The 26,024-nt window shown below is 41.0% G+C and overlaps 1 protein-coding gene across 2 annotated transcripts in view; it reads right to left on the minus strand.

Annotated features, from left to right (window-relative positions):
• The window catches only part of EPHA6 (EPH receptor A6), a 1,434,803-nt gene that overhangs the window by 12,872 nt on the left and 1,395,907 nt on the right, over positions 1-26,024 (minus strand). For both annotated transcript variants that reach the window (XM_073668175.1, XM_073668176.1), the window contains 3 exons: positions 18,260-18,409; positions 6,517-6,710; positions 205-354 (listed from right to left, as the gene is read on the minus strand). In XM_073668175.1, coding sequence (XP_073524276.1) covers positions 205-354; positions 6,517-6,710; positions 18,260-18,409 — 494 coding nt within the window. The remainder of the gene's footprint in view (positions 1-204; positions 355-6,516; positions 6,711-18,259; positions 18,410-26,024) is intronic.

Here is a 26,024-nt window from a genome sequence, read left to right on the forward strand (position 1 = left end):
TTAAATGACATCGACATTTAAATGGTTAATAGCAGTGATTGTAGCTCAGCTCTGGCCTAGGCTATGTAACATACAGTTGCCATCTCCCCCTCTCACCCTTGCAATGACATACAGGTCCGTCATTTTGCATGAAGGGGATAATCCAAGTGCTAATAAACGACTGATCCTGCACTGACATTTTTGCCATATTTTAAAATTACTTACTCAATGCTCATTCTGCAAACCAAGTCCAACGTTGTGAACCCCGCCGCCATGAAATTAGTAGCATACTGACCCATCTTTATAGAGTCTAGCCACTCTGTGACTGTGACAAAGAAGTGATATTCTGGTGTTTCCCCTGGTGACTCCGGAATGCTGGGGAAAAATTACAGAATTAAGTTAGTAAATAAGACAACATTAATATAAAACATACTATAATAGAACAGATGGTGTATGTGTGTATATCCGCTCCAAAAAAATTGTCAAAAAAACTCTGTCTGTGTAACCTTCAGCTGTTTTTATTTAGTGCTGGATTATACATACCCTTTAAATGAGTAGGTTTTGGCCCAAAGGTGATAAGTTTGAAGTGCCTATCAGTGGACACTTTAACGCTAAAGACAAAGGGGCAGTTTTACAATTTAAAGTGGACCTGTCAAAAATTTACAGTAGCAAGTTTTTGCTCTTATTTTATTCCCACTGCTCCCAACTATTCTGATTTTTTTTGTTTATTTTTCAGTTCCAGAAATATGGGTTTTTTATCTAGTGCTAATTTTTGTGGTCTTCACCAAAGGGGCGTGGCTCACAAGATTATATGGGGCGTGTCTTTAGCTACTCTGCATATTTACCATGTAAGCCATGCCCCCTTAGTAAAGACCATAAAAATTAGCACAGAAAACAAAACAGAAATATCTCTGAAATTCTATGACGGATTAAAGAAAAACAAACCAAGATGGAATACTTGGGAACAATGGGAATAAAATAAGGACAAAAACTGGACACTTTTGACAATGACAGGTCCTCTTTAAACTGAGGTAGAATTTTGGTACAAATGCTGTGCACCACATTTATAATGTTTTGAACCCTTTTTTTTGGACCATGATAAACAAGGTGCCGTAACCCGGAAAAATCTATTAATTGAAGAATAGTCAAAACTCCTATGCTCAAGATGGTTATTACTTAATTAGCCTCACCATACCGCAAACTAAGGGCTCATTCAGAAGTCTGATTTTTCCACGTACAAGAAAAACGGACCGATTGTTCTGACCAGACTTTGATCAGAGTGTGGTCCGAGTGTTTTCCGTTTTTCTCGCGTGTGGAGGAATAAAAAAAAAGGTTCTCCACCCTCTCCATTCTGACAGTTTGTGAAAATCAAACCGAACTCGGATGTTATCCGAATGTGGTTCAATTCTTTCACGAACCCATTGCCTCGCATTGCCGATTGTGACCCGACCATCGGATCAAAATCGGACATGTCTCCGATATTTTTAGCAGTCCACTTGGTCTGAGGAAAAAGAGTAGGACACGTGTACGGCCCAATAGAATATCATAGGTTCAAGTGCTATCCGTGAAAACCACAGATAGCATTTGTATGCAAAAATCGGACATGTGAATAAGCCCTAAGTGGGGAGGGAGGATCCAATGTTGTGGTACAGGCCATGACACAGATTTGAAGAACATAAAAGAGTTATTCCCCGTGACGTGCTCTGCACCCTTAGACCCTATTCTAGGTATAATGTTTTTGCATGGAGTGGTCCATTATTATCAGCATCGTTGGCGACAGGGCCGGCGTCACCACCCGGTACACCCGGACAAGTGCCGGGGCACTAAGCAAGCGGAGGGGCCCATTCGCCGTCAAGGACACCTGGGCACTATGGGGTCCATGAGTCGGGGGGGAGTCCTAAGCTATTGCCAGCGAGTGGGCCCCCCCACTTGCTCAGGGTCCCGGCACTTGCAATACTTACCTCTCCCTGTTCCTCCACAGCTCCAGCATCTTCTGCGTCTTCTGACTCTCAGTGCAGAGAGCTGGAAGACACTGAGGAGACAGGACCTGCAGCCAGCAAGGAGAGGTGAGTATTTGATTTTTTTTTATGTATGGAGCATTATATGGGGCCCATTCTGTATGGAGAATTATATGGGGCCCATTCTGTATGGAGCATTATATGGGGCCCATAATGTATGGAGCATTATATGGGGCCCATGCCTTATGGAGCATTATATGGGGCCCATATTGTATGGAGCAATATACGGGGTCCATACTGTATGGAGCAATACATGGGACTCATACTATATGGAGCATTATATGGGGCCCCTACTGTATGGAGGAATATATGGGATCCATACTGTATGGAGCTACATATAGGGCCTATATTGTATGGAGCAATATATGGGGCCCATATGTGGCCCATTTTGTATGGAGCAATATATGGGGTCCATTATTCTGTATGGAGCATTATATGGGGTTAATTATTCTGTATGGAGCATTATATGAGGCCCATTATTCTGTATGAAGCAATATATGGGGCTCATTATTCTGTATGAAGCAATATATGGGGCTCGTTATTCTGTATAAAGCAATATATGGGGCTCATTATACTTTATGGAGCCCTATGTGGTGCCTATAATACTGTATGGAGGACTATGTGGTGCTCATTATTCTGTATAGAGAACTATGTGCGGCCATTATTCTGTATGGAGGATTATGTTGAGCCCATTATTCTGTATGGAGGACTATGTGGTGCTCATTATTCTGTATGGAGGACTATGTGGGGGCCCATAATACTGTATGGAGGACTATGTGATGTCCATAATACTGTATGGAGGACTATGTGGTGTCCATAATACTGTATGGAGGACTATGTGGTGCCCATAATACTGTATGGAGGACTATGTGGGGCCCATAATACTGTATGGAGGACTATGTGTGGCCATTATTCTGTATGGAGGACTATGTGGGGCCCATAATACTGTATGGAGGACTATGTGGGGCCCATTATTCTGTATAGAGGACTATGTGTGGCCATTATTCTGTATGGAGGACTATGTTGTGCCAATAATACTGTATGGAGGACTATGTGGTGCCCATAATACTGTATGGAGGACTATATGTGGCCATTATTCTGTATGGAGGACTATGTGGGGCCCATAATACTGTATGGAGGACTATGTGTGGCCATTATTCTGTATGGAGGACTATGTGGGGCCCATAATACTGTATGGAGGACTATGTGTGGCCATTATTCTGTATGGAGGACTATATGGGGCCCATAATACTGTATGGAGGACTATGTGTGGCCATTATTCTGTATGGAGGACTATGTGGGGCCCATAATACTGTATGGAGGACTATGTGTGGCCATTATTCTGTATGGAGGACTATGTGGGGCCCATAATACTGTATGGAGGACTATGTGGGGCCCATTATTCTCTATAGAGGACTATGTGTGGCCATTATTCTGTATGGAGGACTATGTGGTGCCCATAATACTGTATGGAGGACTATGTGGGGCCCATAATACTGTATGGAGGACTATGTGGGGCCCATAATACTGTATGGAGGACTATGTGGGGCCTATAATACTGTATGGAGGACTATACTGTCCGGTCTGCACTGTGCGCTGTGAGGATTCGCTGGTTTCTGAGCTACTGTAGAATTTACAATAGATATCGGTCATGTAATGTAAGAAGTGAAATCTTCGGCATTGTACTATATATATAGATTTCTCTGCGGTATCTGTGCATCATGAATCGTGGTATGTGTTAAGGGGGCCACTGAGACTCTTTCGCCTGGGGCCCGGGAAAACTTGGAGCCGGCCCTGGTTGGCGAACTCTAGACAACCAGCTATATTGGGGAAATTTCTAAGCTAACATTTCTATAATTAGGTTTCCAGATATGGGACAGAAAAATGGCAATGGATACGTTAACAGAGGGAGCCAAAGCAATAACACAGCAGTGATGATTTATCAGGTGAAGCTCGGACTTCTGCTCTATAGACAGATGCACTCATGGCTAATAATGGACAGTAGTCATACTTCAAGCGATATGTTATTATAAGGGATAGCTGTAATTAACGTGATTAAGAGATCTCTCAAGATAACAGCATGAAGGAAATTAGCTAAAAGGCACAGCCGCGATGTGCTTTTCCAATGACCAGTTTAAGACCCATATAAATAACGCTGCCATAGAACAGAGGGCACACGCAAGTCATTCATTGCCGAGGCTCCTCTTCATCATCAGCTGCTGTTCTGCATGTGGACTAATAGCAGCTATATTGGTCAAGGTTTTTCTTTATTATGTTCATTGACTGATTTCCCTGCTCATAGGTCAGAGTAGTTTGAATTTAATGATCATGATCCTGTGATCTATTTTCCGATGCCCTTTACTCTGCTGTAGTGCGTTATTTGCTGGAGCTCCCTCCATCATCCATACAGTGAGCTAATAAATAAGCATCTCATCATGGGCTTAATGAGAACATTGCTATTTTCCCTTTTACTCCAAACAATTGTCCCAAATTCACATGCTGTTTTGAAACATTTTTGTCCTCCTTTGACTAACATATCGATAAGATCTCAAGCATGAGGAGCCTCTATAGCACATGGTCATAAAACATAACCCACCCAATCAGAAATCTGCTTCTTGATTATCCAACAAGATATTTATGGTTTTTGGATTAAATGGGGTTCTCAACTTTCAGGAAAGTGTTATTTTAGTTCTTTTTAGAGTGTTTAGGGTCCAAACAGCAGATACTCGCCATCCCCAGGTCCAGCACCTGTTTGCTGCTGCTCATCAGGTCTTTGTGTTTTGGCTGCAGCGGTGAAGACACATGGACAGCACCCATCACCACTGTAGCTAATCACTGACCTCAGTGCCTGTGTTGAGGTAGAGAGCTTGAGCTGCTGAGCTCAGTGATTGTCTACAGCAGTGATGTGCGCTGTCCATGTGACATTAACCACTAAAGTCAAAACCCCAATACTGTAGCAGTAGCTGGATGCCGGCGATGGACCCGGGGGAGGGTGAGTATTATCTGTTTGTTATTTTAGAAGGTTTGAGGGTCTACTTTCCTGAAACTAGAAAACACATTTAAAGTAAAAATGATGTTTAATCAAGACAACCCCCTTTTCATAGTGAATGTATTCAGTTGATCTGTATTAGCCATATACTTCATTGAAGCAATGTCAATTTTTTGTAGTCCACTCTGGCTATATCCATAGTGTGAGGCTACCCCTTAAAAGGGTTTTGCCACAATCAAGCCTTATCAATTATCCACAAGGTATGTGATATCTGTCTAGTTGACTGAGGTCCCACCTGGAGTTCTTATTTTATCTGTTTGGTAGAAGCGCTATTCTCACTTATCTAAGTGTGAGAAAGTTGAATAAATTGATTAGCTATCTATGCTAGTCCCATAGACTTTAATGGAGCGGCAGTATACATGCATGACTTCCTTTCAATTGAAATGTGGGTCACAGGACCCCGTTCTCATTATCAGTGGGACGCAACCAGTCTCGGACTGGGGTGCCAAGGGCAGTAACCAACTCCAGGGCCCCACTTTTCAGCTACATGCAAATGTGACATTATCCTCAATCACAAATTTATATAACAATGAACTGGGTAGATTGTTACATGAATAAGATGCTGCCTTTGTCTGTACACTGTACATAGCGATTCAAGTATATTGTGCCAAGTATTACTCATATAAGAGGGTGATGGCCCACTTTAGCACGTGGGTGCACCGGAGGATTCTCCTGTTCTCCGGTGGGCCAGTCCAAGCCTGGACGCAACGTGATTACATACTTTAGAAAAATTACAGTTCAGCACTTTTACTTTTTTAAATCTGAATAATATGGAACAACGATATAAATTTAAGGGGTACATATCTACATATAGGATGTAAAGAGCGCAAAAAGTCATTTTGCCTCAAATAGGAAGGCCAAAACTACAAAAGAAACATAGCAGTAGGAAATCCTGGTAAATATTTTCCATTACAAGCGAAGATCTAAGTCTGGTTTGGAAAAACTAATAGCCTGGAGCATCACTGGTCCTAGGGTTCCTAATATGTTTAAAATGTCCTGATTAAAGAGGACCTTTCTCCAAATTTTTCATATTGAACTCACCACACGATGTAATAGTGGCTACAGAGCAGAATAAAACTGAACAAAATTTTTTTTTTTAAATTTCACATCTCCATTGTGAAGATATTAGCAATCAAAGTATGTGGGACTTAATGAATTAACTTTTTATTAAGTCCAAGTGAGTGTAATCAGGCAGTTTTCACTGGGGGGCGTGTTCTTCTTCCCCCTGTAGGATGCTGACCAATCATAAGCAGGCAGGAACACTCAAAGAAAAGATGATCACACCCCAGCAAAAGCTTAGAGCACATTTCTCAGTGTGTGAGATGTATAATGTTGGATCTTCTGGTCTAACCTCCTGCATGACTCAGTGTGGGTAGAGGGGCAGTGTGGCTGAAACCCTTCTATCAGTTCTCCTGAATTACTTTTTTAATACATAAATTATTATTTTCTGCTTAGTGTCATATTTCTTACCCCAGAATATCTTCAACCAGTATATTAAGGGTGCTGGGGTTGCGGATGAGCTTGTCTAGAAAGCTCACAATGTCTGAGAACTTAGGTCGGTGATTCCTTTCTTTCTGCCAGCAGTGAAGCATTAACTGATGAAGAGGGACTGAACAACCCATCGGGGCAGGGAGACGGTAACCTTCTTCTATAGACAGGATGACCTAGAAATAATCACACATAAGTATTACACTACTTCTTTGATATATGCATTCTTTTCTACAACATGTCCTGATAGATTTTACCATTTAGCTGAACTATTATAGCGTCAGCAAGGAATGCTGCGAGATCCACAAAGTCTATAGCACAGTAACCCATGATCAGTGCACTACAAGATGAAGTGCAATTTATTTCCATAACTTTAAAAATATCAATCTAGAAAGTCATATGAAATTTTAATCTTGTATTTCTGAGATCCAAGACAACCACATACTAATATTATTTCTTAGAATATTAGTATATTCTTTGTTCCATGAAGCAAAAGAAAAGATGACTGCATTTTGAGCCCTATCCCACCACAAATGTCTGATTATACAGTGTTGGGTGCAGAACGAGACTGGAGTTGATTGATCTCAACCTTCATAATGTCTCTTTTGGTGGCAGATCTATAGCTGCCCATAAAATAAAGTTATGATTGGTCGACCAGCTGATTGTTTGTACAAAGGATCCGACCGTTAACTCACCAGTGTGAACTAGCAGATTAATGAAACCTTTAAAAAGATATATGGTTGGGCTTGCAAAAAGTAGCAATTGATCTTGCTGATTATGCCATACATATGTATTTTTAATCAATAATGGCCCAAAAAAATCCAACCTAACATCACATTTTTCGCAAACAGGTCGCACCATCTATAATTTGCAATAGATGGTTTTACACAATGGTCAAAATTTTCCATTTTGGCCGACTTTTATCTTATGTGTATGGGTAGCTATAATGGTGCAAATGAGCTCTTATATACTGAATAATAAGTGAAGAATATTTTATTTTATTGAATAATCATAAAAATCATTTGTGAAACTACCACTTTAGGATGAGCTTGTAGAAAATAAAAACAGAAAAACACCTATCACCTAAGTTGGAGGAACTTCATAATGCAACTCATTTTGCTCATTATTTCTTCAAGGATTAATTTACTATATATGGTATATACTGAGTTATGTCCATGTCAGTATTCTCACTCTTTGCGTGAATCATATATGCAGAGCCAAGTATGGGACCTGGTCTTGCTTTGGGAGCTAACTAAATTAGTGTTGTAATATGTCTATGTGCTTGAGTCCTAATACTTGGAAAAGTTAATGTATAGGGCAAGACAAAAAAGCAACAAGAATTAAATAAGGGCTGGTAAAACAAGGCTCAAAATAATAAAGGGAACACTTAAAGGGGTTGTCTACTACTAGGACAACTCCTTGATATACACCACGCTTGGCCCTGATAAAATAAAAAAGCTTATACTCACCTCCCGTGCTGGCGCCATTCCAGCAGTGTCGGCACTCGAGGTCCCGGAGCTCTCGTGCAATTCTTGTGACACGTGACCCCGACGCGCAATCAGCGCTGGTGTCACTAGCTCCGCCTTCTGACAAATTGAACATAAAGAGGAAGTCAGAGATCAGCTGCAGCCCAGACTTCCTCTTCAAGTTCAATTCGACAGAAGGTGGCGACAGTGATGCCAGCCCTGATTGGGTGCCGGCCTCACATGTCACAACTGCACAGGAGCTCCAGGACCATGAGTTTCAACACCAGAACGGCGCCAGCACGGTAGGACAGTATAAGCTTTTTTATTTTATCGGGGCCAAGCGTGGGGTATGACAAGGAGTTGAACTTCTTTAAGTCACAATCAGATCTTGAAGAACCAAAAATTAAACTTGAAGATCTTTCTGATATAAATTGTGTAATTAGTTGAGATCAAAATGACATTTCAACAATCAATGGAAATCAAAATAAAAGTAAAACATTGAAATCACAGATCCAATTTATGTGAATTTCATCATGGCAACTAATGTCACTCAGTGGTGTGCATGGCCCCTCTGCATGTGGGCACTCCTGACAATATCTGGATATACTTCTGATGAGATGGCAGATGACATCCTGGGGAATCCCCCCCCCCCAGACTTGGTTCAGGGCATCATCCAGAAGCTTCCCACACACTTTGGCCACATGAGGCCAGGCACTGCCTGCATTAGGAGCAACCAGGGGCCCAATGCATGACAATGTAGGGCATGACAATGGTTCTGAGAATTTCATCCCACCACCTTACAGCAGTCAGAGTACTGTTGGCCATCACATGGAGGTTTGTGCGACCATTCAAGAATATGCCTCCACAGATCATCAGTGACCCACAATAGATTATGATGCAGGCAAGACAACATTCATCATTGTATCTCCAGAGTCTTTCACATTTGTAACATGCCCAGTGTAAACCTGCTCTCATTTGGGAAAAGATGGGGTGCCAATAGCGGATCTGCCAATTCTATGATCTCTTGTGAGTGTTAGTTGATCTTCACAGTGCTGCGCTGTGAGCACAGGTCCCACTGCAAGACATCAGGCCCTCATGACACCCACTTGGAGTCTGTTTCTAACAATTTGGTCAAAAACATGTGCACGAGTAGTCAGAAGAAGGCTATTTTGTATAACTCTAGCAGTGCTCCTCATACAAAGGCGCAGTCCAGTCCAGTGGCTGTAATGCCCTTCTTTGACCTTGTCCATCTCGCCTCATGTAATGACCTGTATCTTGATATTTGCTCTATGGTCTTGAGTCTGAGCTGGGGGATACAGCCAGCCTTCTTGTGACTGCTCGTATGAAAGTGCCATCCTTGAAGGAGTTGGACTTCATGTTCATCCTGAATGGGCAGCAGATACCACCTCATGTTACTAGTAGTGACAAGGACAGTAGCAACATGCATGGTTTTGGGACTGTTTCGGAAAGCAAATCTTCTTACAACAGTACATATAGTTGTGCCATCCTGCAGGGGCTGGATGAAGTGTGTAACCTGGATGAGATGCAGGTACCTCCTCATGGTACCCGAAGACAAAGGGACACCATCAAAAGATAAAAGTAGAAAAGAATCAGTCAGGAAAGATAAGGAAAGAGGAACTGTCTGTGGCCACCACCTGAAGAACCATTCCCTTTTTAGGGATCGTCTCTCCAGTGCCCCTCTTGTCATTATTACTTGCACCAAAGCAGGTAACATTTATTCACCATGACTTATGCTTCCTAACCAGACTGATTAATATGCTTGAACTCAAATTGACTTCAGGTTGTACTGTGATATGCAAGTGTTCCCTTAATTATTTTGAACAGCATATTTAAGGGCTAGAAATTGAGGCAATAAATCACAATGGTTAACAGGTTTAATTGTCTATATGCAATATTGTGAAGTGTTTCCCGAACTTCCATTACTATTACATTGGTCGAACAAAAGGATCTTGTGCAGCTTTGCTTTTATATTGAATACACTGTGGGTAAAGCCTAAATCCAGTGCTTCTTGGAGATCCCAAAGAGAATGCAATCAAGATTTGTATGTTAATTGTATTCATGGCATTATATTGGTGTGTGGATAAGGGTGAAATGATTATTCATCGGGTGCTAGAAGTGAAATAATAGTAATTTACACCAAGCTACAAAGGTATTTTCCTCTCCGGAGTAATAACTATAATGCCACAACATCTACGTGTAACAATGGTACTGAGTAGTGAAACCCAATGGCCCTAAAGTTCATTTACCAAGTAATTCCATTATCTCCTCATAACTACTCCTCACGCCGTGCCACAATCTCTGGAGGCATTTATTGTAGATTTAACCGCATAAAAAAAGCTTTTGATGAATAAATTGAGTAGAAATCTTTACACTTTCCTTTTTCGCCATCGGATTGAACAATGCAGTGACATTCCCTTTGGATCTGCTCTTACTCTTGGGAGACACTGTACTTGCGAACAGCCTGCCATGCTCTTTGTTCAATTTTCTCGAGCAATTATGTCGGCATTGTTTGAAATCCATTAGCTGTTCTTTTTTTTTTTGCCTCTCAGAAAATCGGTGAGTTCTACAGCGCACATTAATTTATACATTCACTTACAGATTGAGAAAAGTCTTAGAACTGTTAGGCGTACTTTGTCTGAACTTTTGTTTTCTTCTCATAAAAATTATAAGAAAATTTGATGCGCGTTGCAGCTGTAAGTTGGGTTTTCTATTTTACTCCTTTCAACAGTTTGTGAAAGCTAATGTGTTTTTTGTTAGGCCATAAATACCCAAGATAAAAGCCCTTTGCTTATTACTTGAGCGTGGAACTCAAGACGATGATTGAGTAACTTTTTGTTCAGATTGACAATCTCAAGTTTATCAAGTATTTAGTGGAGTTTTCTTTCTAAATTCCGCTATAGATCTGAGAACTCGTGGTACTCACAATATATTCTAAATTATTTTTGCTCCACCATTAACCCCTTCACGCTGAAGCCTGTTTTTACTTTCCTGAAGAGACCAAATTTTTCCACTAGTGTCACTTTATATGGTAATAAATCCGGAATGCTTCAACGTACCCAAGTGATTTTGCGATTGTTTTTTTGTGATACATTGTACTTCATGTTAGTGGTAAATTTAAGTGGATATGGTTTGCATTTATTTATGAAAATATTGAGAATTTGACAAAAATTTGCAGTTTTTGGACTTTGAATTTTTATACCCTTAGAGCAGATATACCAATAAAAATAATTAATAAATAACATTTGCCATATATCTACTATACATCAGAATCATGTATGAAACATACTTTTTTGTTTTTAGAAATATAAAAGGGTTAAAATTGTAGCAGCAATTTTTCATTATTCCAACAACATTTACTAAAACTATTTTATTAGGGACCACTTCACATATGAAGTGATTTTTTATTAAGGGCCTTTATGTCAGAAAATGCCCAAAAGTAACCCTATTATAAAAACTGCACCCCTCAAGGTATTAAAAACCACATTTAGAAAGTCTGTTAATCTTTTAGGTGCCTCACAGCAATTTAAACAAAATGGAAGCAAAAAACGAAAAATTTGTTATTTTCCATAAAAATGTTGCTTTAGCCCCACATTTTTTTATTTTCACAAGGTTAACAAGATAAACTAGACCCCATACTTTGTTGTGCTATTACTCCTGAGTACACCAATACCCCATATGTGGTCATAAACTTTTGTTTGGGCACATGGCAGGGCTTGGAAGGGAATTAGCTCCATTTCAATTTTGGTGCAGAAATTTTGATAGAATAGATTGCGGGCACCATGTCAAATTAAGAAAGCCCCTGAGGTGCCAAAAACAGCAGAATCCCCCTGCAAGTGACCCCATTTTGGAAACTACAACCCTCAAGGAATTCATATAGGTGTGTATTGAGTATTTTAAACCCACAGCTGATTCACAGCATTTATAACATTGGACTATGAAAATGAAAATTTAATTTTTTCCACTAACATGCTGTTTTAGCCCCAAGTTATTCATTTTCAAAAGGGGTAACAGGAGAAAATGGACCTCAAAATGTCATATGCAATTTCTCCTCAATTTGCCAATACCCCATATGTGGTCAGAAACTACTTTACAGGCACAGTGCAAAGCTCAGAAGGGAAGGAGCACCATATTGGAGTTGAGAATTTGCTGGGATAAGTTGCGGGTGCTATGTCACATTGACAGAGCCCCTGAGATGGCAGAATAGTGGAACCGTCCTATAAATGACTCCATTTTGCAAACTACATGCCTCACTGAATTCATCTTGGGGTGCAGTGAGCATATTGTCACCACAGGTGTTTCACAAAATGTTTTACCATTGGGTGGTGCCACTAAAATCTTGTTTTAGCCCTAGATTTTACATTTTCACAAGGGGAAATTGGTAAAAAAAGGCCTCATAATTTTCTCCTGAATGTGGGAGTATCCTATATGTGGCTGTACAGTACTCTTTGGCCACACAGCAGGGCTCAGGAGGGTAGGAGCACTATTTAACATTTGGAGTGCAGATTTTCCTACAATGGTTTGTAGACCATACATAGTGCCCAGTTTGTGCTTCTTGAGACATGGACCCTGTAAATTAAGTGGCTTTACTTGCTACAGTAATGCCAAACATGTGAATACCTGCTGTGATTTAGGCACAATGTGGTGCTCAGGAAGAGGAGGAATTTGGATTTAGGAGCGCAGATTTCACTGGATTTCTTTTGGGGGAGGGGGCAAGGAGCAATGTCCTACCAGTAACGTGGACACTCCCTAGATTTCTGTAAACAGATGACGGACCTTAATGAGCACTTATATTGGGGTTTCCATCTGCATCTCTGAAGTACGTGATTCAGATGAAACCCTGACAGATCTATTCACTGTAATGAGGCAGCAGAGTTACTCTGGACTCCGTCAGGCCTCTGTTCAGCGTTGTCCCTCTTTTCAGAGGTGCACAAAATTGTGGTCAACTGCACTTTTACTCATCACTGAAAAGACGGACACCGCCAGATCACAGGCCAGACGGCATCCACAGTGCCTCCATCTGCCTCATTATAGGGAATTTTCCGTTGGGGGTTCTGTCAAAATAACGTATTTCAGAGATTTACACGGAAACCCCGGTGTAAACGCTCAGCGCAGAGCACAGGATACATGTGAGCTGAGCCTTACAGGGATCTTTGGGAGGCTGAATCCCAACAGCAGTTTAAGAATTGCTTTTTTTTTACGCCATTCCTTGTGTGGTATAAGCGGTATGACAGTTTTTATTCTTCTAGTCGGTGCGATTACAGTTATGCAAGATTTATATCTTTTTCAGGTTTTGCTACTATTACACACTCAAACTTCTTTTTTTTTGCAAAAAAAAAAAGTTCTTGCATCGATATATTTTGAGAGCTATACTTTTTCCAGATTTCTGCTGATAAAGTGTTAGGGCTTGTTTTTTGTGGGACGAGTTGCAGATTTTATTGGTATCATTTTGGGGTGCACAACATGATCGCCTTCTATTCTGATTTTTGGGAGACAAAGTTAACAAAATGCAGCAATTCAGGAATTGATTTTTGTTTTTTTTTTAACCGGTTCCCGACCGCCCACTGTAGATGAACGTCGGCGCTTGCCGGGCTCTGTGCAGTGCCGACGTTTAAAAACGGTGGGTGGTCTCGCAGTGCTCAGGACCCCCAGGGTCCTGCAAGCACTGCGATTCCGGTGCAGAGCGTTAGCTCTGACAGGGTACATCATCGGGACCTGATTAGATCAGGTCCCAGTGATGTTAACCCTTTGCTGTCTTCTATATGCTGTGATCTATAGTGATCGCGGCATATAGGAGACAGCAGGAAGAGAGGGGGTCGTCCACTTACCTCCGAAGACCTCCGTTTCGTTTGAGGACCTGGGGTTGCTATGGCAGCTGGAGGTCACATGACCGCCTCCAGCTCTGCCATATATGGTGTCCTTCCTGTCTGACTTCAGCCTGTATGTAGCTGAAGTCAGACAGGAGACTCTGACTGAAACAGTCAGTGAAGATCTCATATAATGTAATATATGTGTATTACATTACATGAGATCAGTGATCAGAAAAATAAAAATTAATGTCCCATACAGGGACTAAGTAAAAATGTAAAAAAAAGTAAAAAAAAAGTTTTTAAACTATTAAAAAAAAAAATCACAAAATAAATAAAAATAAATAAATAAAATATTAAACCAATAAATCCGTAAATTATTACAAAACCAAAAAAAGTACACATATTTGGTATCGCCGTGTCCGAAACAACCCGAGCTATAAAACTGTCACACTAATTAACTCCTTCTGTGCACACCGTAATAAAAATAAATAAAAAACGGAGCAAAAAAATATGCTTTTTCATCATATCGCCAAACAAAAAGTGGAAAAAAATGCGATCAAAAAGCAGAATAGAAATAAAAATGGTACCACTGAAAACGTCATCTTGTTCCGCAAAAAAAAGCCGCCATACAGCTCCATCAGCCAAAAAATAAAAAAGTTATAGCGCTCAGAATAAAGCAATGCAAAAAAAATATTTTTTTTTCTATAAAATTGTTTTATTGTGTAAAAGCGCCAAAACATAAAAAAAATACAGTAAGTGTAGTATCGCTGTAAACGTACTGACCCGAAGAATAACGCTGCCTGATCACTTTTACCACACGCAGAACGGCATAAAAAAAAACTCAAAAAACAATTCCTGAAGTGTTTGTTTTTGTTAACTTTACCTCCCAAAAAACGGAATAGAAAGCGATCAAAAAATGTCACGTGCCCAAAAATGGTTCCAATAAAAATTTCAACTCGTCCCGCAAAAAACAAGCCGTCACATGACTCTATCGGCCGAAATATGGAAAAATTATAGCTCTCAAAATATGGTGATGCAAAAACTAGATTTTGCAAAAAAAGCGTATTTTAGTGTGTGACAGCTGTCAGTCATAAAAACCCGATATAAATCTGGTATCTCTGTAATCGCACCGACCCGAAGAATAAAGTAATCTAATCAGTTATATCACACTAGGAACGGCATAAAAAATAAATAAAACAAATATTATTCACCTGCTACTGATTTGTTTATTATGTCTCCCAAAGATCCCAGTAAGGCTCTGCTCACATTTATCCTGTGCTCTGCGCTGAGCACTTACACCAGAGTTTCCGTGTAAATCTCTGAAATACGTGATTCAGCCAGAACCCATGATGGAAGATTCCCTGTAATGAGGCAGATATAGGCCACTGTGGATGCCGTCTAGCCTGGGATCCCACGGTGTCATTTGTTTTAGGCGTGCATAAAAGTGCGGTTGGCCACAGTTTTGTGCACTTCTGAAAAAAAGGACACCACTAAACAGAGGCCAGACGGAGTCCAGAGTAACTCTGCTGCCTCATTACAGTGAATGGATCCTGCAGGGGTTTCATCTGAATTACATCACTTGGAAAATTAGATGGAAACCCCGATGTAAGTGCTCAGCCTAGAGCGCCGGATAAATGTTACGTAAAATGTTCCCAATAAAAGCTTCAACTCAGTCCTCAAAAAAAGCTAGTCCCCACTCAGGTCCATCATCTGTTAAAAATATAAGGGACTTCCAAGTTACTGGTAGCAGAAAGGCTCTGGAAAAGCAAAATGGTCCTTGCCCCCCAAAAGAAATTCAGAAAATTTTGTGCTCCCAAATCCAAATGCCTATTCTACAATAATTTGTTCTCCAATTGTCAAATAGCGCTCCGTCCCCCTCAAATCTCACCGTATGGCTAAGTGGTACGATACAGCCACATATGGGGTATTGACACTTTTAGAAGAAATTGTGTGACACATTTTGGCACCATTTTTACCCATTGCCCTGTGTGAAAATGTAAAATCTGAGGGTAAAACATTTTTTTGTGGTAAAAATATAATTATGCTTTTTTCACTGCCCAATGGTATAAATTTAAAAATTAAAAAATGCTCACTACTTCCCTAGATGAATTCCTTGAGAGGTGTAGTTTACAAAATGGGGTCACTTGTGGGGGTTTCTGCTGTTTTGGCATGTCAGCGACTCTTCAAATGTGACATGGTGTCTGCTGCCTATCCCAGCCAACATAGCGCTCCTTTCTCTTCCGAACCCTGCCGTACACCAAAGCAGTGGTTTTCCCCCACATATGGGGTATCGGCGTACTCAGGAGAAATTGTACAACAAATTTCATGGTGCAATTTATCCTGTTACCCTTATGATAATGCAAAATTAGGGAATGAAAAACATTTTTTATGGGAAAAATGTGAAAATTTTATTTTTGCGGCTCAATATTATAAACTTCTGTGAAGCAGCTGGGGGTGCAAGGTGCTCACCACACATCTAGATAAGTTCCCTAAGGGGTCTAGTTTCCAAAATGTTGGCACTTGTGGGGGGTTTCCACTGTTTAGGCACATCAGGAGCTCTCCAAACGCAACATGGCGTCCGCTAATTATTCAGACAAATTTTACATTCAAAAAGTCTAATGGCGCTCCTTCCCTTCCGAACCCTGCCGTGCGCCCAAACAGTGGTTTTCCCTTACATATGGGGTATCAGCACGCTCAAGAGAAATTGCACAAAAAAATTTGGGGTCCATTTTTTCATGTTACCCCTGTGAAAATAAAAAAAATTGGGTCTAAAGTAACATTTTTGTGAAAAAAGTTAAATGTTAATTTTTTTCTTCCACATTCCAAAAATTCCTGTGAAGCACCTGAAGGGTTAATAAAGTTCTTGAATGTGGTTTTGAGCACCTTGAGGGGTGCAGTTTTTAGAATGGTGTCACTTTTGGGTATTTTCTGTCATAAAGACCCCTCAAAGTGACTTCAAATATGATGTGGTCCCTAAAAAAATGTTTTTGTAAATTTTGTTGGAAAAATGAGAAATCGCTGGTCAACTTTTAACCCTTATAGCTCCCTAACAAAAAAAAATTTGGGTTCCAAAATTGTGCTGATGTAAAGTAGACATGTGGGAAATGTTATTTATTAACTATTTTGTGTGACATATCTCTCTGATTTAAGGGCATGAAAATTCAAAGTTTGAAAATTGCAAAATTTTCAAAATTTTCGCCAAATTTCCGATTTTTTCACAAATAAACGCAAGTGATATCGAAGAAATTTTACCACTATCATGAAGTACAATATGTCACGAAAAAACTATCTCAGAATCAGGGGAATACGTTGAAGCGTTCCAGGGTAATTACTTCATAAACTGGCAGTGGTCAGAATTGAAAAAATTGGCCTGGTCACGAAGGCAAAAACAGGCTCTGGCGCGAAGTGGTTAATGTCATTCACCGTGTGCTAAAAGTGATAAGGCAGCTTTATGCTTTGGGTCAGTACAATTACCACATTTATGTAGTTTTTAATGTTTTGCCGCTGTTACACAATAAAAACAAGTTTTCTGGAAAAAAAAAGTTTTTACATCGCTATATTCTGAGAGCTATAGCATTTTTATTTTTTCACTGACAGAGCTGAATGGGGGCTTGTTTTTTTGCAGACAAGATGATGTTTTCAGGGATACCATTTTTAGTTATGTATGACTTTTTGATCACATTTTATTCCACTATTCGGCGATATGATGAAAAGACATAGTTTTTGCTTTTTTTATGGTGCTCACTGCAGGGTTTAAATAGTGTGACAATTTTATAGATCAGGTTGTTCCAGATTCAGCAATACCAAATATGGGTACTTTTTTGTTTATTTTTACATAAAATATGCTTATTTATTGGTGTAATATGTTTTCACAATTTTTCTCATTCTTTATTTTGTGATTTTTTAAATATTTTTACAGGTTTTTTTAAACCTTTTTTTACTTTTTTACTTAGTCCCTCTATTTAACTTTTTTTTCTCTGATCACTGTTCTAATGCATTGCAATGCACATATACAGCAATGCTTTAGAGCTGTCAGTGTTACACTGACATAATGCCTTTTACACCCTGCTTTAAGCAGAGCCTAACAGGCCACCGTGGCTGACAGTCCAGGAGGTCATCAACCATCGGAAGCCAGCAATCACGTTGCGGGGGAGCCGATACGGTGGAAAATGGAGCCCCCTCCCCCTCCTAAATGCTTTCGATTATTAAACTGCCAGGGCCATGTGGGCATTAGCCCCGTTCAATTTTAGGCATTAGCCTATCTAAAGATCCTGACCTAATTAGAGTGACTTCATGGCATTCAGCATCCAGGGCATATGCGCCACTAACACCTTCACTTCCTACATCTTGGTATTGTTCCATCCATATCTAGGTGCAATAAAGTATCACAAATTAGTGGTCAACTATAAAAGAAAGAGAAATGCGACTTACATCTTGATTAGACATCTCCCAGTATGGCCTCTCTCCATAAGACATCACTTCCCACATCACAATCCCATAGCTCCAGGCATCACTTGCCGAAGAAAACTTTCGATAGGCTATCGCTTCTGGAGCTGTCCACCTGATGGGAATTTTTCCACCCTAAAAATGGAAAGTATCTTCGTTAAAAACATTTTCATTGTTAAAGAATAGTAAAGAAATGTACAACCTGAGCAAAATAAAAAAATATTTAATAAAAACAAATGGCAACTTTTTCAAAATAAAACCTACACAGATGCCATGGCCTTTTCACAAAATGTGGGAGCCATCCAATTTCAAAAGCTGGTCGCAATGGGAAACGTCAATTGTTTCAAAATGGGTTTAGGTGCTTTTTAAGAAGACGATAACATAAATACATACGTAAAAGTGTAAAGTTCTTTTACTGAATGTTGAACCAGTCGATTGACACTTGTCACCAGAGGGAAAAACTTGCTCTTTTAGGGCAGACAGAATCATACAGTATGGATGTAAATGTACCCCATTCCCTTTATCCTTTCCAATCCCTCAGTTGAACTTGATGGACATGTGTCTTTTTTCAACCATACAATAAAAAATTAGCTGACGTCATATACCTTGCTGGAGTAGTCACATAGAGAGAGCCACTGCCAGAATCATCCAGCTATGGCTTATCTCCTCGCCAAACAAAATGATTGGACATAGGAGTATCGACCGCCCAATTCTCATGTCCCCTGACATAATCAATCATGGAACATTCAAAATAACTTTAATCTAATGTGTATGGGGGCCTATACATGTGAAGTTTTACATGCCATCCATTCAAATGAATGACCAACCATGTAAAAGATAGTTGGCTTCATCTCACAAAAATAAGCACTCTTTGTTAGCAACTCTCCACTCTCATGATGTTCACCCCCACCCCCCGCACATGGTCTTCATAAGGCCAAATAGGATTTATGGAAGCGTCATGGTTTCACCAATAGAAGTAAAAATACACTATATATCAGTATTTGGTCAGATAATTTGGATGTCCCCCCCATCCGTCACCTGGTTTTACTAAACCAAACTTACATCAGGATAGATCTCTATAATGCTGTAAGTTTGTGTTCTCAAATTCGTGTGGGGCTCTGGGTGTTACATCTAGAATACAGATAGTTATATGCTGTAGGTTTGTTTCCATAGAAGCAGTTACTTTCGGAATACTGACACATACTATACAGTACTGTGAAAAAGTTTTAGGCTTGTAAGGGAAAATGTTGCAAAATAACAATGCTTTCAAAAATAGAAGTGTTAATAGTTCATTTTTATCATTTAGCAAAATGCAAAGTGACTGGACAAAAGAGAAATCTAAATCAAATTAATATTTGGTGTGACCTCCCTTTGCCTTCAAAACAGCATCAAAGCACCAATTCCTCTAGATATACTTGCACACAATTTTTTTTAAAAAAACGTGGAGCCAAGGTTGTTCCAAACATCCTGGAGAACTAATCCCTGATCTTCTGTGGAGTAGGTAAATCAAATCCACTAGGTTCATAATAAAATTAGAGGCTAGGTGAATCTAACATAAGCTAAAACAGCCTCTCTACTTTTGATGGTGGTAACCATTAGCACCTCCAAACTATAAATTGAACAAAAAAAGACAAAAGGAGTTCATGAATCTAAAAAAAATCATATATTTTATTGTGTATCTCATATGTTTAAAAATGACTATAAACCCAAAGATATATAACACAACATAAACAGATATCATGTGAAGGTAGGCTTGTTTTAATCCTTCCATCTCTTCATGTAACGTCTTGGTGATGTTGAAAGCAAGGGCCTCTGTTGAGGCCATATTATCACTTCTACAACTCAATATTCTTCTTTACGCTAAATATAGTTCTGAAAGGGGTTGTCCAGTCAAAAGTGATAATTCTGCAGTCACTCAGGTTTAACCGTATATCCAATAGCGGTCCTGGTCAAAATGACTCTTTCTTAGGTAAGGTGTAAGGTGTGTACTTAGTGGCAGATATTATTTCTCATACTTTGGTATATCGCTATCAGTCTTGTGCATACTCCATGCCACAACTGTTTATCTTCAGTACCAGTAGAGCGATACTAATTTTACTATTTTCAGCCCTTCCTTTTGCTGTAAGTCAAATATAAAACGAGGAAAATAGCCTGTCTTTTATATATACACGGCACTTATTTTACAAGGCAATCCTGATTATTCTCAGTTACCAGTCTGTTCATGGGTTTCTAACAGATCTGGACACATACGGACACTGATCATCCAGTGCCAGAATTACCTGTGCAAGAAAAGGCTGTTCCTAATCCAGCCAAACATTCTATGCAGCATAATACCTTGGTATATTACAGGACTACAAGTCACCACAAGGTGGTGGAGATTATACCCCAAAAACATCTCCTCCAAATCTTGTCCTAAACCAACAATACCTCCGGATGCCTCATTCACATCCACATCCAGCTTTAGGCATTTATATATAAAGGATTGGTCTCACCCATTTGACGACTTATCAAGACATCATGGTTACTTTGTCTCCTTCAGTGTAATTGTGTGTGACCCTTTTACGAACCTCCCAACGCGTTTCATCGTTCATCAGAATCATCAGGGGAGCCGTTATTGTTTTATGTCCACCCTTTAGGACCTTTCAGATAACCAATTCATCTGCCAGATCTCCTGGCTGCTGCAGTATCTGCTCACAAACTCCTTTGTCTTCAAGTAATGCGTGCCATCTAAGTTCCACCCTTGGTGTATGATGTTAATTTTTAATGATCTAAATTAAAAGTTATATTTTAACAATCCCAGGTACTTGAATATATATATATATATATATATACACATACTGTATATATACACTGAAAATTGATATGGGCTATTGTATTATTCCCTTGCTTTTTTGGAGATTTATGCACTTACGCACTGTGCACTGCGGGGATTCGCCGGTATGAGACCCGGGACCAGAGGCTATGTATACATTATACATACCCCCGGCCATTCAGCGCCGCCTCACTCCATGCACTTGTATAGAGCGAGGCCACGCCCCGCCTGTGGGTGTGTCCGACTAGAAGGCGCGGGCTCGCTCAATGCAAGTGTATGGAGAGCGAAGCCACGCCCACTGGCTGGGGGTATGTATAACGTATACATTCCCACTCCGTTACCAGGTCTCATACCGGCAAACCCTTGAAGACTTATCACTTTTGACTGGACAATCCCTTTAATGACATTGGCTGTATGTTTTGGGCCATTTTCCTACTGCAGAATAAGTTTGGAGCCAATCAGACTCCTCCCTGATGGTGTTGCATGATTTATAATGATCTGTCTGTATGTCTAAGCATTGAGGACATCAAGAAATGGGCAGTATTGAGAATCGCAGTGGTCGGACAAAGAAACTTAGTACAGTACATGAAATTGGAAGATGGCCAGCAACTCAGACCTGGCAGTATTAAGGGTGACCCAGTTATACCATTCCACTGTTTGAAGAAATGTGACCAGATCTGGTCTTCATGGAAGAATTGGGGCCAAAAACCAGACCTTCAACAAGGAAACAAGGCCAAAGGACTCAACTATGAAGAAAAATTAGGAACTGGGGTGCTCTTGAGAAGGTGCTCTTGAAAAATGTTTGTAGTTGCATTTAAGCAAATGGAAGTGCTCATGGTGCTGTTAAATAGACAGATTCTTAGCCAACATGCAATTCTGTTAGAGAGGCTTCTGATGCCATTAAGAACTACCTTCATTTGACATGCAGAAGTAGTGCTGTTGCAGAGTGGGACATGCAGAAGTAGTGCTGTTGCAGAGTGTGACATACAGAAGTAGTGCTGTTGCTTTAAAAGCATTCAGCAACTATTAGAAGTAACACAAGCACAGGAGACAGGAAGTGTTGTGCTCCAGAAGCATCCAGCAACTAGAGGAGTTAACACAGTCACAGGACAAGGGGAGTGTTTGAGCAGAGCCCCAGGGGGATTGTGGGAAAGTTGTTTACTATCTGGCTGGAGCCAAATAGAAAGGCGGTGTGTGTGCTCTATATCTCACAGAAGCGCCCCTGCAAGTGAAAAGGATTCAAGTGATGAGTGAAGCTAAGCACAGGTCAGGTAGAGTTCCTGAACTAGCAGTGCAGAGTGTTGTCAAGCAGAAAGATAAGGACTGTAAGAAATGGTATCACAGGGATTATCTCTCTCAGCAAACCCTTCCCCCCTCCATCTCACTGTGCTGTAAAGAATGCTGTGTTCATTAATGTGCCTTTGCATTAGAACTGTGTTGTCCTGTACTACTGAGAAGACTGTGAACTGCTGTGCTGCTAAGGAAACTGTACTGTTTGTCACTGGAGCCTGTTGCTCATAAGACTTAACTTGCACTGGCTGTGCGGCTTCTTATTAAATGCTACTGTTTTACCGTTTATGAGGACTCTTGTCAAGTGTGTCTGGTCAGCAAGTGAAACAACCTACGTGTCTGTGCCTGAGGGTCAATACCCCTGTGTGCCTGAGAGAAGCTGCAGCACATGGTCCCTGAGTAACGGTTCCCCCAGGATTCCAAAGAATTCATGTAACCTGTCTTGCCTCTATCTGAATCTAGCGGTGTGCGTGTAACATTGGTGGCCCATACAGGGAGTCCTGAGCTGGAATTAGCGAGTAGAGGGAGAAGAGGAAAAGTGTCTGGAAAAACACAGCAGCACAGCACCTCAACTCAACTCTGCTACACCAGTTAAAGGGGACCAGCCGTAAAGAAAACTCACTAGCAGCAATGGATGTGGAAATACAAATGGACAGAATTAGTGAGCTGCTTCTTCAGTTGACCTGTGAAGAATTGAGAACAGTAGCAGAACATATAAAGATGTCAGAAGAACAGATTTCTAAAGCACACAACCGCAGGCAACTGTTAGCTGCCATTAATGCAAAAATAGATGAGCTGGGGGAGAAAGAAGCTGAAGACATCATGGGGACATTCCTCCAGGAACTAACAGAGTTTCTAACCAGGTTGAAGTTGGAGGATGGAGGGGCGGCACCAATTACCAAAAGCGGGAATCTCCATCCACAGACTGAACTATAGGAATTGAAAGAACAATTCAAAGCCCTAACAACAGCCCTGCAGGAATCAACCAAAACCTCTGAATGGGTGATAGACTCAGACAGAACCTTTAACCTGCTTGGGTTAGATAAATCAGGGAGACAGTCCTCTCTTACACCACAAATCACCATAAGGAAAGAATTCAAGATACTGGGACAGATTGGAGAGTGTGACCAGAAAGAGCGACTGTCTTATATGTACTTGTTGCACCAGATCGATGCAGGCTTACATAAAGGCTGCCAGCCAGATGAGATCGTTGAGGGGGTGGTGAAAGCGTTTAGCCCAGGACTGAACCTCTGTAGTATGCTAGAAATGAAGAGTCAATTGACCTTGCAACAGCTGAAGATAATTTTAAAAGGGCACTATAAAGAAGAGAGTACTTCAGAATTGTTCCATTGACTCATTAACCTCTCACAGAAAAATAATGAATCACCCCAAAGTTTCTTGTTCAGAGCAACTGAACTGAAGGATAGACTGTTCTTTGCATCCAGAGATGTAGAAGCGGAAGAGAAGTTTGATGCTGGACTAGTCCAGAAGAAGTTCTTGAGATCATTGGGAACGGTATTAATCAGCAAAGACATCAAGTTGCAGCTGAAACAGTACCTAGAAGATCCTGGCATTCTGGATGAAGTCATAATTGAAAAAATGAATGAGGCAGCTAGTTTGGAGTCAGAGAGCGAACAGAAGTTAAAGAAAGGCTCTGCTCCTAAAATCACCAAAATGAGTCAGCTGAAGTTGGAGACCTCCAGTAGCCAGTCCGAAGATCATCATGGAGACCCACCAGTGCCACCTCCGAGAGTGAACCTTAAATCACCAACAAAAGAGAGAACCGCCAGCGCTGACTGGGAGGAAGTAGTAGGAGAACTGCGAGCCGAGTTGATTGAGGTGAAAAAGTTGATTAGTTCCAGGCCAGAACCTGTATCCCTCAGACCCAGGAGTGGGTTCCAAAACAAAAGATACCTGGCTTGTGAAGCATGCCATTCATCAAATCAGAGTAAGGTATGTGTCCACTGTCTAAGACGTGGTGAGGAAGGACATTATCCCAAGGAATGCCAATGGTCATTTGGGTTAAAAGACAGGTTGCCAGTGCGGGACGACTGGTAACTGCGACATGGAGGAGGCCCCAGAAGCAAATCTAAATCTCACCAAACCCCAGAACGGCGCATGAGGTAAAACACCTGCGTCAGTACTATCCCCAAGTGTGTTCCCGTTTACAACAGCTGCAAGAGAGACAGTGGCATCAGTTACTCAATGCCCAGTGCGGAGGTCAAACGATGTACTCCTGGGAGGAGGATTCCTCGGTCAGTAAAGATAGCCTCATCAGCCTAATCGGTGAAAGGTGCTTTATCCAGTGCTAGCTAGATGGACTCCTGGTAAAAGCACTGTGGGACACAGGAGCCCGAACGAGCCTTTTATATGAAGAATGGAGAAGGCGCTACCTGCCACATACCTGCCTTCGGTTGCTAAAAGAACTCTTAGGACCAGTGGAACTCCACGGCAAAGCTGTCAACCAGACCGAAATCCCTTTCATAGGCTGGGTGGAAGTGACTTTCCAACTGAGGGCCACGAAGAACAGCAACACCATTGAGCTTTTTGTACCTTTTCTCGTGACTAGTGATCAGAACGTGGCAGAGGATCCTATCCTGGGTTATAATGTAATCAGTGAGGTCATCACGAAGCACAAGTCAGGGACGCTGGTCTTGGATGCAATTTCCACATCACATGCCATACCCAACACTGTGGCAGAAAATGTGATTCATAGAGTAAATAAAGCACAGAATACAATGGACCTAAAAGAAGTCAAGTTAGGCTGGCGCCCAAATTGCAAACCAAATGGTGAGAGTGAGGTGTGGAGTCCCGGTAGAACCGGGAAGAAAAGTCCAGAAAAGATTGTTCATGCGAAAAGACTCCTCAGAACTTCCGGAAGGCCTAGTACAAGGTGACACTGTGCTTACGATTCCTACTGGTGGGTTTGTTCGAGTGACAGTACCAGTGATTAATACTACGAAACACGATATTAGACTGGATCCAAAGACTGTGTTAGGTCACATTGAAACCATTAAAACAGTATATCCAGCCAGTGTAAGACCCGCCCAGGGGTCTACCGTGAATTCAGTCTCCCTAACAAGGAACAGGAGTTGCCCAGGGGAGTAAATTGCACTACCCTCCTCAGGGTCCTGGGATCCCCCAGTATCCCTGGAACACTTGTGTGATGAAGATATAGCGATAGCAAAACAGATGTTGAGAGAAGAGTGTCATGCATTCTCTAAAGATGACTCTGATATAGGCTGTATCCCGTCGTTGCAATTGAAAATCAATTTGAAAGACATGACCCCGGTAACCAGTTACATGTCTGTGCTGAAACCATTACACCGTGAAGTGAAAGAATATTTACAAGATCTCATCAACAGAGGTTGGGTCCAATGTGCCTTTGCATTAGAACTGTGCTGTCCTGTACTACTGGGAAGACTGTGAACTGCTGTGCTGCTAAGGAAACTGTACTGTTTGTCACTGGAGCCTGTTGCTCATAAGACTTAACTTGCACTGGCTGTGCGGCTTCTTATTAAATGCTACTGTTCTACCATTTATGAGGACTCTTGTCAAGTGTGTCTGGTCAGCAAGTGAAACAGCCTGCGTGTCTGTGCCTGAGAGTCAATACCCCTGTGTGCCTGAGAGAAGCTGCAGCACATGGTC

This window comes from Phyllobates terribilis, unplaced genomic scaffold (genome assembly GCF_046119375.1).
Source record: "Phyllobates terribilis strain yellow unplaced genomic scaffold, ASM4611937v1 Scaffold_2__4_contigs__length_985480577, whole genome shotgun sequence".
NCBI lineage: Eukaryota > Metazoa > Chordata > Amphibia > Anura > Dendrobatidae > Phyllobates > Phyllobates terribilis.